At 39.8% G+C, this 14,404-nt stretch overlaps 1 protein-coding gene and 1 long non-coding RNA gene across 4 annotated transcripts; one reads left to right on the top strand and one right to left on the bottom strand.

The window, feature by feature from the left end:
* Positions 1-306: 306 nt before the first annotated feature.
* Positions 307-10,218, top strand: LOC105391522. 3 transcript variants are annotated; one of them, XM_048623479.1, is made up of 4 exons: positions 7,058-7,205; positions 8,215-8,322; positions 9,435-9,462; positions 9,918-10,218. In XM_048623479.1, the coding sequence occupies exons 2-4, from the start codon at positions 8,269-8,271 to the stop codon at positions 10,163-10,165; spliced, it is 330 nt and encodes a 109-aa protein (XP_048479436.1). In that variant the 5' UTR covers positions 7,058-7,205; positions 8,215-8,268; the 3' UTR covers positions 10,166-10,218. The 3 variants fall into 3 exon arrangements, with proteins under 3 accessions (XP_048479437.1, XP_048479436.1, XP_011561310.3); XM_048623480.1 differs by lacking the exons at positions 7,058-7,205; positions 8,215-8,322 and adding an exon at positions 307-418; XM_011563008.3 differs by lacking the exon at positions 7,058-7,205 and having other exon boundaries at positions 8,115-8,322.
* LOC125489048 lies at positions 4,193-5,679 on the bottom strand. The gene is made up of 3 exons (XR_007266698.1): positions 5,448-5,679; positions 5,088-5,106; positions 4,193-4,564 (listed from the first exon to the last, which is right to left on the bottom strand). It is a non-coding gene; the product is annotated as an uncharacterized LOC125489048 (long non-coding RNA).
* Positions 10,219-14,404: the final 4,186 nt, after the last annotated feature.

The raw sequence follows: 14,404 nt of genomic DNA, 5'->3' as shown, positions 1-14,404 counted from the left end.
AATACGGTCTCTAGCTAATTAGCTATCTAATCATTGTCAGCTAACGCATCAACAATATCTAAGATAAGCATACTCATCCTATTACAATACCCCCTCTAACACCCTGTATATCCGAGACCGACTCGCACTTGGCGACATTTTTCAGTTCTGAAACCTGATTATTTTATCCATAAGTAGTTACACCTTATTAACGTTAATTAATAGATACCCAAAACGGACATGAAACTAGTTATTGATAAATAAGTAGATTAATACCAAATATCTATTATAAACGAAGGAAATAAAATAGTATAAAAGGCTTAGTTTTCAGTGTGTAGCATCACACTCGAGCCACAGTTCCAGCGTGCCTACCGCCACCGCCAACATGTCTAAACTCACTCTGGCCCTCCTCGTGCTGTGCGCCTGCGTCGCTGTGTCTGTGAGTATATTTAACTGTCAACCGGAAAGAGGGGTATTATATGTTTGAATTGTGTTTCTGTGTATGTGGGCACCTGTGTGCCGTCTTCGACCATTCTGTGCCCACGAATACAGAATGAAGTATACATTCGGGAGGCTTCCTTGACAGTAAATCTAAAGCTTTCGTTTCTATTGTGATTCCTCTATAAAACGTCTTGAAAGACATAGGGAATAATAAAATATCTGGTACTTACCAATTCGATTCATATTTATTACATAGTACTTTTACTATTGTATAGTATAAAAGGTGCAAACATAGATTTTGATTAAATTTCTGTTTAATTTACAGATGGCGGCTCCACAAGTAGGTAAGTTATTAGCTTATCAAGTTCTTTGACTTATCGAGGACTAGTAAGATAGAGTAGTAGAAGAGTATTCTAATTAGCCACTGCTCTATACAGCCTGACTGTGAAACAATCGTGAGCGTAATCGCAGCGACTGGCCAGGGATTGTTATTCCTGAAAGCATTCATTTCAACTCCTGCTGCTGGTACTGCGTCCATCGGACCCTCCCGGTACAGAGTGCGTGTTGTCCGACCAGCAGCACATACCTGTAGGATACGGACTGTGCCTGATTGGCCAGAGGGAGAATTTTCACGCCTTGGGGCCTGTATGTGTATATGACTAAAGCTTTATTGGAATCTTTGTCTAAACATTCTAAGTAGCAGGTTATTGGTGCAAAAATATGTAAAATAATATATATACTTAGGTAGATTAGGTTTCACTCGTAATAATTATTGCAGAAGGCCTAATATTGAGATAATCTAGTAAGTAGTTCAACCTTGTATGTACTTATCAAAGATTTATACTGTAACTTTTGAAAACTCTTGCAGATTTACAGTCGGTCGTGGGAGAGCTAACGCCATTGAAAATTCTTGAAATCATGACGACTCTTGCCTCGGCGGGAAAGAGCTCTGGTGGCACGTCGGCAGGAGGCGCCGAGGGGGAACCTGCTGCTGCATCCTCTTAGACACCCACCACATATCCACTGGACCATAAGTGGGGGGTCACTACATAAATTGGAAAAATACACGACCGAGTTATCATGCTATCGGCATGGTTAATGCAACGAGATAAAGTCGTGGATAGCAGCGCTCAGGAAAAAGCAAAGTGTACCATTTGCTTGACATTTCTTGTTCACACGATTACAGTAGTAACCCCCCTGACACGTGTCCTGTAAAATGTGTGTGAAAATCAATAAAGTGTTTTAAATAAGATAACTTATTCTGTTTTCTTTTGGTTGGAGTTTGTATTAAATATATTCCTTGTTTATGTACCCTAGAGAGAGGCTACCCTAGGAGCGGTGGTAGCTCAGTCGGGTAAGCGCCCGCTTCTCACGCCAGAGATGCGGGTTCGAATCGCGGCGCTGACATGTACCAATGAGTTCTTTTAACTTAAGTACAATGTATACCATCGCTCTTACGGTGAAGGAAAACATCGTGAGGAACCCTGCATATCTAGATCTAGCACATCTAGATAATGTGAACCCACCAACCCACAGTTTTTTACAGAATCATCTATCTGAATAGGCTTTAATCATATACCCATGTACGGTGGCCTGCGCCTTAAAGTATACAGGCGGAGTTTTAAAAATAGCGATCCCTGATGATGAAGAGACCAGCTACATCTGTAATAAATCCGGGGACGTGTTGTGTGTGATGTGTGTAGCAGTAGTGTTTATGTGGATGTGCTTGAGCAGCATGTGAGCTTGAGATCGCTATTTTAAAAACTCCGCCTGTGTACTTTTAGGCGCAGGCCACCGTACCTATACCCTTATTATTTAAGACACCCTTGGCGATTCCAACTATTGTTCTTTTATGACTTCTCTTCTGTTCTATTCTATTCTCTGTGGGGGTGTAAGTACCTGCACCTGGATCTCTCGAATGGAACCGTTGTGCATATCCCTAAGGTCTAAACTGCCTTCCTAAGTTGGACCATTTCCCACCACGCTGGTCCACTGTGGGTTGGTGGGTTCATATATCTAGATGTGCTAAATCTAGATATGCAGGTTTCCTCACGATATTTTCCTTCACCGTAATAGCGATGGTATACATTGTACTTAAGTTAAAAGAACTCATTGGTACATGTCAGCGCCGCGATTCGAATCCGCATCTGTGGCGTGAGAAGCGGGCGCTTACCCGACTGAGCTACCACCGCTCTTGCAGTCACATCATAAAGTATCCGTTAAATTTTGTTACAATTTGTTATGTAAAGAAACGAAAACACTCACACTTAAAATACTTTATTAATTTTACACAACATACCATATTTCAACGAAACCTGGTACTTATCGTCATATGGTATAGAGGCTTGAGCTTCTAAATAAGTGGTGAATTCTTACATGTAGGTACTTTTGGTACTTTTTAGGGCTTCCTGATCAATTTTATTGGTCTTTGGTATGACCGGGAAATGAGGAGCCTCTAAATATGGATGTTGGAGATGTAATTTTTTTTAAAAGGACCAGGAAAAAAGTGCCGCTTTAATGTCCACCGTTCGGTATATAATAAGAACCAAACGGGTTGTTATAAATGAAAGGAGAAAGGACGTCGGCAATATCTATGAAGTAGACGCACTTGTGTGAATTTATGTGACTAAAGGACAACTCGCCAAGTGGTTGAGTGTAACGTTCGACGTCTTGACTGAACGTCATTCAGCGAAGTCGTTGAATAGGATATAGCCGACTTTGTAATGTTTGGTTAAGGCGAACATGAACAGACAAGAGTCAACAAAAACACTTTGTTATAAGCTCTTATCTCACAAATTAACTGAACAATAACAATCAACGTACCTTGATTTTGGTGTTCATAATTAGCCAGTTTCACCTCAATTTTTTCCTTAAACGTAGCCGACGGCGGCGTTACAATAGGTAAATTCATGCTGTCACACTATTTTACCAAAAACACGCACTTATAAGATAATTTATTTGAAAAAAATATCAATACAGGTGCTTTTTGTGCCAGGTGTTTGACGCCATATTTGTTTTGGTGACTACTAGCGCTGCAGTGGGAAAAATATAATAATTATCACCTGACTGATTTTAAGTTCGCGCTGTTAAAACGGCTATGTTAAAATCCGCTAACTAGTTGGACGTTTTGTGACGCTTGTTCAATCAACGTGAACGAGCTTGTGATTCAACCAAAAAGGAGATTCAACCCTGATGCCTGCGACATACATATATATGAGCTTACGGTGTTTTTTTACAGAATCATCTATCTGAATAGGCTTTAATCATATACCGATACCTTTATAATTTATGACACCCTTGGCGATTCCAACTCTTGTTCTTTTATGACTTCTCTAGGGCTATCTAGGGTACATAAACAAGGAATTAAATACAAACTCCAACCAAAAGAAAACAGAACAAGTTGTCTTATTTAAAACATTTTATTGATTTTCACACACGTTTTACAGGACACGAGTCAGAGGAGTTACTACAGAAATCGAATAAACAAGAAATGTCAAGCAATTGGTACGCTTTGCCTTTTCCTTTGCACTTAGTACCTACTTACTACTTCCATCATGGCTTATCGCTGTATCTCATCAATATATCACGAGCTTACGGTGTATTTTACAGAATCATCTATCTAAATAGGCTTTAATCATATACCTATACCTACATTATTTATGACACCCTTGGCGATTCCAACTCTTGTTCTTTTATGACTTCTCTTGGGTACATAAACAAGGTATATATTTAATGCAAATTCCAAACAAAAGAAAACAGAACAAGTTGTCATATTTAAATTAAGTAAGTACTTTATTGATTTTCACACACATTTTACAGGACACGTGTCAGGGGACTTACTACAGAAATCGAATGAATGACTACAAGCGCTTTCGTTTTTCCTAAGCTCTGCGATATCCACGACTCTATCTCGTTGCATTATGCCGATTGCATGATAACTCGTTCGTGTATTTTTCTAATTTATGTAGTGACCCTCACTTATTGTCTAGTGGATAGGTGGTGGGTGTCTAAGAGGATGCAGCAGCAGGTTCCCCCTCGGCGCCCCCTGCCGACGTGCCACCAGAGCTCTTTCCCGCCGAGAGAAGAGTCAACATGAGTTTACCAATTTCCAGGGGAGTCAGCTTGCTCACGACCGGCTCTAAATCTGCAAGAGTTTTCAAAAGTTACAGTATAAATCTTTGATAAGTACATACATATAAGGTTGAACTACTTACTAGCTTATTTCAAGTATTAGGCCTTCTGCAATAATTATTACCAGTGAAACCTAATGTATATTAGGTATTTTACATATAGTTTTGAACCAAATAGAACCTACTTAGAATCTTTGCCTTAGACAAAGATTCCAATAAAGCTTTAGTCATATACACATACAGGAACCAAGGCGTGAAAATTCTCCTTCTGACCAATCAGGCACAGTCCGTATCCTATAGGTATGTGCTGCTGGTCGGACAACACGCACTCTGTACCGGGAGGGTCCGATGGACGCAGTACCAGTAGCAGGAGTTGAAATGAATGCTTCCAAGAATAAAAATCCCTGGCCAGTCGCTGCTACTACGCTCACGATTCTTTCACGGTCAGGCTGTATAGAGCAGAGGCTTATTAGAATACTCTTCTACTCTATCTTACTAGACCTCGATAAGTTAAAGAACTTGATAAGCTTAACTTACCTACTTGTGGTGCCGCCATCTGTAAATTAAACAAAAATCAAAATCAATGTTTACTTTGTTTGTTTGTTGTACCTTTTATTCTATAAAATAGTAACAGTACTATGTAATACTTAAATATTAATCGAACTGGTAATTAGCCGTTATTTTTATTATTCTCTATGTCTTTAAAGAGGTTTTATAGAGGAATCGCAAAAAAAAAACGAAAGCTTTAAATTTACGGTCAATGAAGCATCCCGAATGTATACCTGTATTCGTGGGCACAAAGTGGTCGCGAAGACGGCACACAGGTGCCCTCACACACAGAAAGACAATTCAAACGTATAATACCCCTCTTGCTGGTTGACAGTTAAATATACTCACAGACACAGCGACGCAGGCGCACAGCACGAGCAGGGCCAGAGTGAGTTTAGACATGTTGGCGGTGGCGGTAGGCACGCTGGAACTGTGGCTCGAGTGTGATGCTACACGCTGAAAACTAAGCCGTTTTATACTATTTCTTTCCTTCATTTATAATAGATATTTAGTATTAATCTACTTATTTATCAATAACTAGTTTCATGTCCGTTTTGGGTATCTATTAATTAACGTTAATAAGGTGTAACTACTTATGGATAAAATAATCCGGTTTCAGAACTGAAAAATGTCGCCAAGTGCGAGTCGGTGTCGGATATACAGGGTGTTAGAGGGGGTATTGTAATAGGACGAGTATGCTTATATTAGATGAATGATGTATGGGTGAATAATGAATATTGAAAATGATTAGATAATTAGGTAGAGACCGTATTCCCGCTTCCGTGCTTCGGACGGCACGTTAAGCCGTGGGTCCCGGTTGCTGCTTCGGTAGCAGTCGTTAAGCCTAGTCAGAGGGCCTTTGGGCAGCTTGAAAGCATCTGACAGTCGGGTTGCCCACTTACCCGACAACTCTCTTAGCGCAAGCTTGCTTGTGTTTAGGTTGGTGGGGTTCACCAATCTGCGCTAGGCCAGCGTGGTGGACTAGGCCTAAACTCTTCCTTCTTTGGAAAGAGACTGTGCCCCAGCAGTGGGGACGTGATGGGTCGTGAGGATGATGATGATCATGTAATCTGGATACGTAGACGACCGTATGGCGTAGTGGTTAGTGACCCTGACTACTGAGCCGAAGGTCCCGGGTTCGATTCCCGGCTGGGGCAGATATTTGTTTAAACACAGATATTTGTTCTCGGGTCTTGGATGTGCCCGTAAAATGACAATAGGCCCGCCCCCTATTACATTGGGACTAACATAACACTCTGGCGAAAAGTGGGTGCAGCAATGCACCTTTGCCTACCCCGCAAGGGAGTACATTAGTACAAGGCGTGAGTGTGTGTGTGTGTGTGTGTGTGTGTGTGTGTGTGTGTGTGTGTGTGTGTGTGTGTGTATGTGTGTGTGTGTGTGTGTGTGTGTGTGTGTGTGTGTGTGTGTGTGTGTGTGTGTGTGTGTGTGTGTGTGTGTGTGTGTAGACTATGGACGGCTGGTAATGATAGTGGCTGACTTATGTGGACATCCTCAGTTAGTACCTACATAAAAGAAGAACCAAAGTATAAACTTTTGTAGGATAAAAGTTTTCAACAAGTCAGCCTTGCGATTCTGTAAAGCAGACATCTCACTTCGATCTTCATTCTCCCTTCACCTTTCACTTTACGTTCGAACAGTTATCATATTATATGTCATCACATACATCATTTGTCAAAATCTCGAAATTCGATGTGCCTACGGAAATTACAGAATGCCAATTTGAAAAGTCACTCCGGATTCAGAATCGAGTTTTGACAATTAGCTTTATAGAATTGCAATGCTGTTCTTTCAGCCATATGTATTGTATACGTTTGCAACACCCTGAGTGCTCGTTGTATACCTGCATACCTAGTACAAAGGCATAACTACAAACGGGGATACATAATTACATGATGTCAGGCTTAACGTATGTGCGCGCGCGCAATAGTGGGCTGCGGCAACGGACTGACGCGCGGGGCGTCCCACGCGAGACTCTGACCATTCCTCAATGCATTCAGCATCCACCCCACAGGGCGTCCACCAGATCTCCGCAATGAGAGACTTGGGGCGCCAGGAGTTCCAGGCTGTAAGGGACATTGGCTGATTGTAAGAATAGAATACTCGTTATTTTACACCATGAACAAAAATGACACAAAATAACAACTTTTAAGTAAAATAGAAAAAAGGCGGACTTAACGCTCAAAAATATCTATACCACACATACAGAAAACAAACGACTACAAAAATCTATATAAAGTAAGAAATAATTTAATTTTGACAGTACAAAAATAATATATTGACTCCGCCATCGCATGGAAACACATCTTAATTAAATTATTTAGTGCGATGACCAAGTCAATATATTTATATAAAACATTAAAGATCTTTAAGATTAAGATGCGTGCGGGGATAAGACTTGGTATTACATGGATCTCACAACTTTTTACCGTAGAACAACTGAGTTACGAGACTTGGTTTTTTTGACAAGTATTGTTTTTAATGGGATCTCATTTCTTTTTGTATTTTGTAGACAGTTCTCCTTTTTTTATATATGAAATTAGAACCGAATTTTGCCGCCCGCAGACTTATCTGGCACTCTATAGTGAATACGAATCATTCAAGCCATAGACTTTTTTTGGCTATGTTCAAGCAAGCCTAATCACGAGGTAGTTGCTATATACTGATGAGGAGTTCCCCTTGACTGCCTTTCCTTTCTATCATCAGATCAGCTCCAGGTCACCATCATGATGATGATGAAACTGATTCAAAGTCTACATACCATCTCATCTGTTTGATTGATCTGGTTGCCTTGCCCACTACCCCACTAGAATGGTTTTTGGTCTTAGACTCTTAGCAAAAAGCTATCTTCTACTTACGCGCCCACGACGGTAAGCAAAAAAGTTTACAGTGTTTTTTTATTAGTTATTTTAGTTGAAGTTTACGTGTTAATGGTACAAATAAAGGAGTTTATTTTATCGATCACTTCCTTGTTAAACTTAAATAGATAACCTATTCGATCATGAAATAGATGCAAAAAACACATTTTATCACCTTTTTTTGATAGTAAATGTAATAAACTAGCGAAACAAAATCGTATAAAAGGCTTAGTTTTCAGTGTGTAGCATCACACTCGAGCCACAGTTCCAGCGTGCCTACCGCCACCGCCAACATGTCTAAACTCACTCTGGCCCTCCTCGTGCTGTGCGCCTGCGTCGCTGTGTCTGTGAGTGTATTACACCTACTTGATTACCTATTTTCTTTCTCAATATGTTTTTTGATTTGATAAAAATGAATGTTTATATATTATTATAATCAAACGTATCGTGTGTTGTATCATGCCTAGATCCATCATCACATCGTAACGTAAGAAACCCTGTAGAAAATCTGGAAACTTGAGTAGGAAACTCTATAGAATAGATTTCTAAAGAGGGTTGCATTTAAAAATATAATCAGGTGAAAACTAGAAGTTCATACCATATACTACTCGTATGTATGAAATCATGAAAAGGAAAATGGATCCTAACTAATAATTTAACTTAAATTTTATGGATTACCTGTATTTTAAGACCGATGCAAACGAGCGCGTGAATTCAAAACTAGGTTTTCCAAAGATCTATTGCTGTCGTGCCATGCCCGACCTTCCCCGTAAAGCGCGACAGCAAGGGCCGAAAATACCTAGGAAAATTACACTAAATCGACGTTTCGTAGTCCCCTGTTTTGTCCTCCAATATCCCATCGATTTAATTACTTCTTTCATTATTACTTAGAAAAAAGTATAGGCTAGGTCCCAGTTTTTTTTCTTTTTTTAATATAATGTAAAATTAGTTTTATGGAAGAAGAAACACAGCGGAAAATCTGTCCCATTTTTTGGTTTTTAAAGGTTAATATCTTTTTTGAAATGAATTTTTGACAAAAAGGAAACATACGTACCTTGCTACGGTCACTATAGATTAAATATAAAAAACTTATTGCTGTAGTGGCATTATCCAGGGAGGGAACAGGGGGCTACGTTTGTATGAAGAAACTGTCGTTTGCATTCCTCTTAAGTACAAATGTATTAAAAAGAGATTATCAATCGATATTGCACTTTTACATGTTAGTATTTAACATTAAGTAAATAAATGAAAATGACAAAAAGTCTTTGCAAAATAGCACTCTTTATTTTCATGACTTTATAGATGGACTGCTCTGTACTTGATGTACTGATAGACTACACTGGTAGGTGCTGTCATATGTTTTGAGTACTTATTACGTTCTTAGGAATTCGATTGCGCTATTTGTGATATTTTGTATGTCATAGTATGCGCCTTGCTTATTGGATTTTGTTAATTACAGATGGCGTATCCACAAGTCACGTCTCCAAGTAAGTTGTTATCTATAAATTATAATAATTTAAAAATAAACTCCACAGAATATTCTTCATGACAAAGGAGAATGGCCATTTCTCTAAGGCGCCATGACCCGCCAGAGCAACCATTGATGAAACATATACTGATGTGTAGTCATTACAGTATATCCTGGTGTATTTTTTTTATTATGAGGCATGGGAGAACGAAGATATCGGTGCTGAAAGAACAATTCTTTCTAGTGACTTGATGTTTGCCTCATACTAAGATATATTTTTTTACCGTGTGGATTAGATTTTTTTTATATTTTTTCCCTCATTAAGAACACCTTTATCATTCAATAAAAATAGGTGTGGTTAGTGGCTGCAAAGCGGGTCAGATTTGGCCATTCTCATTTAAATTAATCTATTCTAGCAGTCAGTCCGAATAGGAATTTCATAAGTAAATAAGTAATGTTATATTTTTCGCTCAGTTTCGTCGATAGCGTCGGCGGTGCCAACGTCGTCGTCGCTGCCAACGTTGTCGTCCTTCACTGATCTTCTAAGCCAGCTGGAGCCGAGTCAGGCCAACCAGTTCATCAAGATATTCACGGACCTGCTGAGCACGGCGGAGCAGGGCACGCAAGGGGCCACCGGGGGCTCCGGCACTACCGGGGGCGCGGCGGCCACCGACGGCGCAGGCACCACCACCAGCGGCGCCACCGGAGCCACCACCGCTTGAGATCCAACTCGTGTTTGTCAACATAGCAATGGCCAATAAAATATGACAACTTACTTTTTGTTTTCATTTCAGCCAATAGGCGGATTCTAAGGGTGTCTTGCATAACCAAGTTAATCAAAATTTAATAGTTTGTCTCTTGTTCTGACAGTATAATGTCAGAGCAAGAGGTCATGGATTTATTTTTGTTTAACTTTGTTATGCAAGTCACCCTGTCCTTCAACCTTAAAAACTTTATTTCTACGAATTTTGGATATTCGTAAAATATAATTTATATATTCGTAAAATATAAATAAAATAAATAGTTAACTCTATATAGCCATATTATACAAAGTCACATGACCGGAAAAGCTCCTAATTTCGTACTAGTTACAAAAGTTTTTTAGAATAACAAGCTGAGTCACTCTCTTTGTCATTTATTTTATTATTAATCACTCACATTTAAACTTCCGTAAGATGAATACATGTCACACCCCCTCTTCGCGGACGACATCATCGTTATTATGGCAGAATCTCTGCAGGAACCCAGCTGGATGCTAAGTGGCCTAAATGCTTCCCGACGTGTAGGCCTCGGTATGAACTTGGACAAGACGAAAGTCATGTATAGCCAAACCAGGAATATAAAAACCCTCGCCATATTGCGGAAAAGCAATAGAACTTTTTTCTTGCACTGGTATCATTAACTCAAAATGTAATTTGTTTATTGCTGTCAAACTGTGGTGCTGTCAATGCGTAGGGTTTAAGCCTCGAATTCACTAGGGCACAAGTTCTGAGACTGTTACAGAACATCTACGGTGCATGTTCTCAGAACATTTTGATAACATGTCGTGATACATTTTGATTGTCCACACCAGCAGTCTCCGCCGACATGTCGGCCGAGGTTGTCGTGGCAGTTAGTGCTGCGTGCTAGAAGTCGCGCACGCGTCCACACTCTGCAACAGCGGTCGCTAGACTGATGTCGCTGGAAGTTCTGTCTCGCGAGCCAAAACACGGAACCTGTTCTGCGACACGTAGATGTCGATGTATAGTCGCGTGCGACGTCGCAGAACAGAGCGCGACGTCGCGGCACCACGTAGACGACATGTGCCTAGACAGGTTCTGCGACGATTTGTCGCCTAGTGAATACGAGGCTTTATTCTTGGTTTATTATACCTTTTGTGAGTTTTTTGACGTGAATACGATGAACATATATGGTTTTGGTAAGGGGGCGTATCTTAGAAAGTTGTGCCCCCAAAAAAATGGGCATCACCGTTTTTGTTATATCTTTTGAAATATCGTAAGCATCTGAAATTAATGTATACCACTGGAGAGCTGAGATTCCAAAGAACAGATTTAAATAAGTAAAAGAACAGTATGTCATTGTGGGGGGCAAGGGGGGGCTTCCCGCCATTTTGAGATCGTAATATTCAAAGTAGGCGAAAAGACATTTTATTCATATCAGTAACAATTATACCCCAACGGTCATCGGTTCTTCGGCAAATATGACTAGCCACCTCAGCTTGCATATTTTGACAGCTATGTCGGTAACCTTATGATTCCTCTGAGGGATAACCTCATTTCTGATACGATCCATCAGAGAAGCCACCATACGAGCCATCCCCAAGCATAGCTCTCTCCATAGCACACTGAGCTTAAATCGGTGGATTCCGTCAGTGTCCACGTCTCTGCACCATACGTGATCACTGGCAGAAGGCGCTGGTTGAAGACTATTGTCTTCAGGCTTTGAGGAATGGCCGAAGAGAATAATTATGTGTTTCCCGAATACAGCCCAACCCAGTTGGATACCCCTTGCAGCCTTTTTGTCGAAGTTGTTTCTGCCTAGCCGAATAGTCTGCCCGAGGTAGACATATTCTTGCACAACTTTGATTGTTTCCTCACCAACGATGACCGGCTCCGGTTTGATGTGAGCATTGTATATGTATAGCCAAACCAGGAATATAAAAACACTGTATTAAGGGCTCCACATTCGTGTTGAGGATTGAGGACTGCAATACTTAGTATAGGCATACCAATGTAAATTGGCCATGGTCAAATTTATTCAATGTTACAAATTGAAAGGCCTGACGACTCAGCCATTGATGGGTAATTTGCCTCGTGATCGCGTTACTTCGGCTAGACATTTTCAAGGTCATCATCAGCCAATAATCATCCACTGCTGGACATAGGCCTCTCCCAAGGAGCGCCACAACACTCGGTCCTCGGCCTTCCTCATCCAACCACTACCCGCCACCCGCCTAAGGTCGTCAGTCCAGCGGGCAGAAGGGCGTCCCACGCTGCGTTTGCCTGTTCGTGGTCTCCACTCGAGAATTCGTCTACCCCAACGGTTATCGGTTCTTTGGCAGATATGACCAGCCCACTGCCACTTCAGCTTGCATATTTTGACAGCTATGTCGGTAGCTTGGCTAACTGGCTTACCGGTATGGAGTGACTTAATGATATGGCGTTTTGTTATATACCATTCGATTCTCCTTGAAATTGGCTTTCTAATAATCCATGAAATATCAATTTATACTTCAGCTTTGAATGCGTAATAGGCGGAGATAAAAAAACGCACTTGTTTTTCAATACTTTTACCTTTTTTTCTTTCATTGGTGGTATTTTTTAGTATTTCTTTTTATTGTTATCTATAGATTTTGACTACAGCTCACGATTAAACCAATAGCAATACTGTAGGATATCCGAGTCAAAAGTTACACTAATTGCAAATCTGGGTTTTCAGCAAACCACAGTACCCCCCACAATGCCATACTGTTCTTACTTACCTAAATCTGTTCTTTGGAATCTCAGCTCTCCAGTGGTATACATTAATTTCAGATGCTTACGATATTTCAAAAGATATAACGAAAACGGTAATGCCCATTTTTTGTGGGTACAACTTCTAAGATACGCCCCCTTACCAAAACCATAGATGTTCATCGTATTCAAGTCAAATAACTCACAAAAGCTATAATAACCCAAGAATAAACCCTACGCATTGACAGCACCACAGTTTGACAGCAATAAACAAATTACATTTTGAGTTAATGATACCAGTGCAAGAAAAAAGTTCTATTGCTTTTCCGCAATATGGCGAGGGTTTTTATATTCCTGGTTTGGCTATACATGACTTTCGTCTTGTCCAAGTTCATACCGAGGCCTACACGTCGGGAAGCATTTAGGCCACTTAGCATCCAGCTGGGTTCCTGCAGAGATTCTGCCATAATAACGATGATGTCGTCCGCGAAGAGGGGGTGTGACATGTATTCATCTTACGGAAGTTTAAATGTGAGTGATTAATAATAAAATAAATGACAAAGAGAGTGACTCAGCTTGTTATTCTAAAAAACTTTTTTATTTATTTTATTTATTTATTTGGCTAACAAAACGGTTTACAGACAAATTATGAGATAATTATGTATGTAGTAGTTGTGTACTGGCCTGTAGACCAAAGTATGAAAGCACATATACAGGGTGGCCCAAAGAGTGACGTCCAAAGGAAAATGTTTGACTCCTTAGGTCAAGGGGCAGCCAAATCACCCCCATGTATGCTCAGCAATTTTTAGTAGTCTAGGAGTTATGCTTTTTTTAAATAATTTTCTACGAAAATCGACCTCAGTGGATCAATTATGTTTTATTATTTTTTTGGATAACTTTTTCAAACACTTTTCCATTCTTGTATCATCCTCTTAAGTTGTTCCTCTAACCATAAAAGCTTCAGCTTCCTAGCTGTAATGAAAGTCAGTTACCTTTATATCGAAAGTTCAAATTATATCATCGAGCTAGACCGCTCCGAATTTTCAACTTGAAATTAAAAATCGAAACAGTTACTCTCATGGTCCCTTATTAATTTTAAAAACTCCGCAAGGCTCCAAAACAACACAAAAACAAAAATAATTATTGCTTAATGGGGTATTACCTGCAGAAAACAGCCTTCAAAGGTACTTTTGTAACTAGTACGAAATTAGGAGCTTTTCCGGTCATGTGACTTTGTATAATATGGCTATATAGAGTTAACTATTTATTTTATTTATATTTTACGAATATATAAATTATATTTTACGAATATCCAAAATTCGTAGAAATAAAGTTTTTAAGGTTGAAGGACAGGGTGACTTGCATAACAAAGTTAAACAAAAATAAATCCATGACCTCTTGCTCTGACATTATACTGTCAGAACAAGAGACAAACTATTAAATTTTGATTAACTTGGTTATGCAAGACACCCTTAGAATCCGCCTATTGGCTGAAATGAAAACAAAAAG

Source organism: Plutella xylostella, chromosome 10 (assembly GCF_932276165.1).
Source record: "Plutella xylostella chromosome 10, ilPluXylo3.1, whole genome shotgun sequence".
Classification (NCBI taxonomy): domain Eukaryota; kingdom Metazoa; phylum Arthropoda; class Insecta; order Lepidoptera; family Plutellidae; genus Plutella; species Plutella xylostella.
The sequence above is the reverse complement of the archived record's forward strand: the minus strand, read 5'-3'. Positions and strand labels throughout refer to the sequence as shown.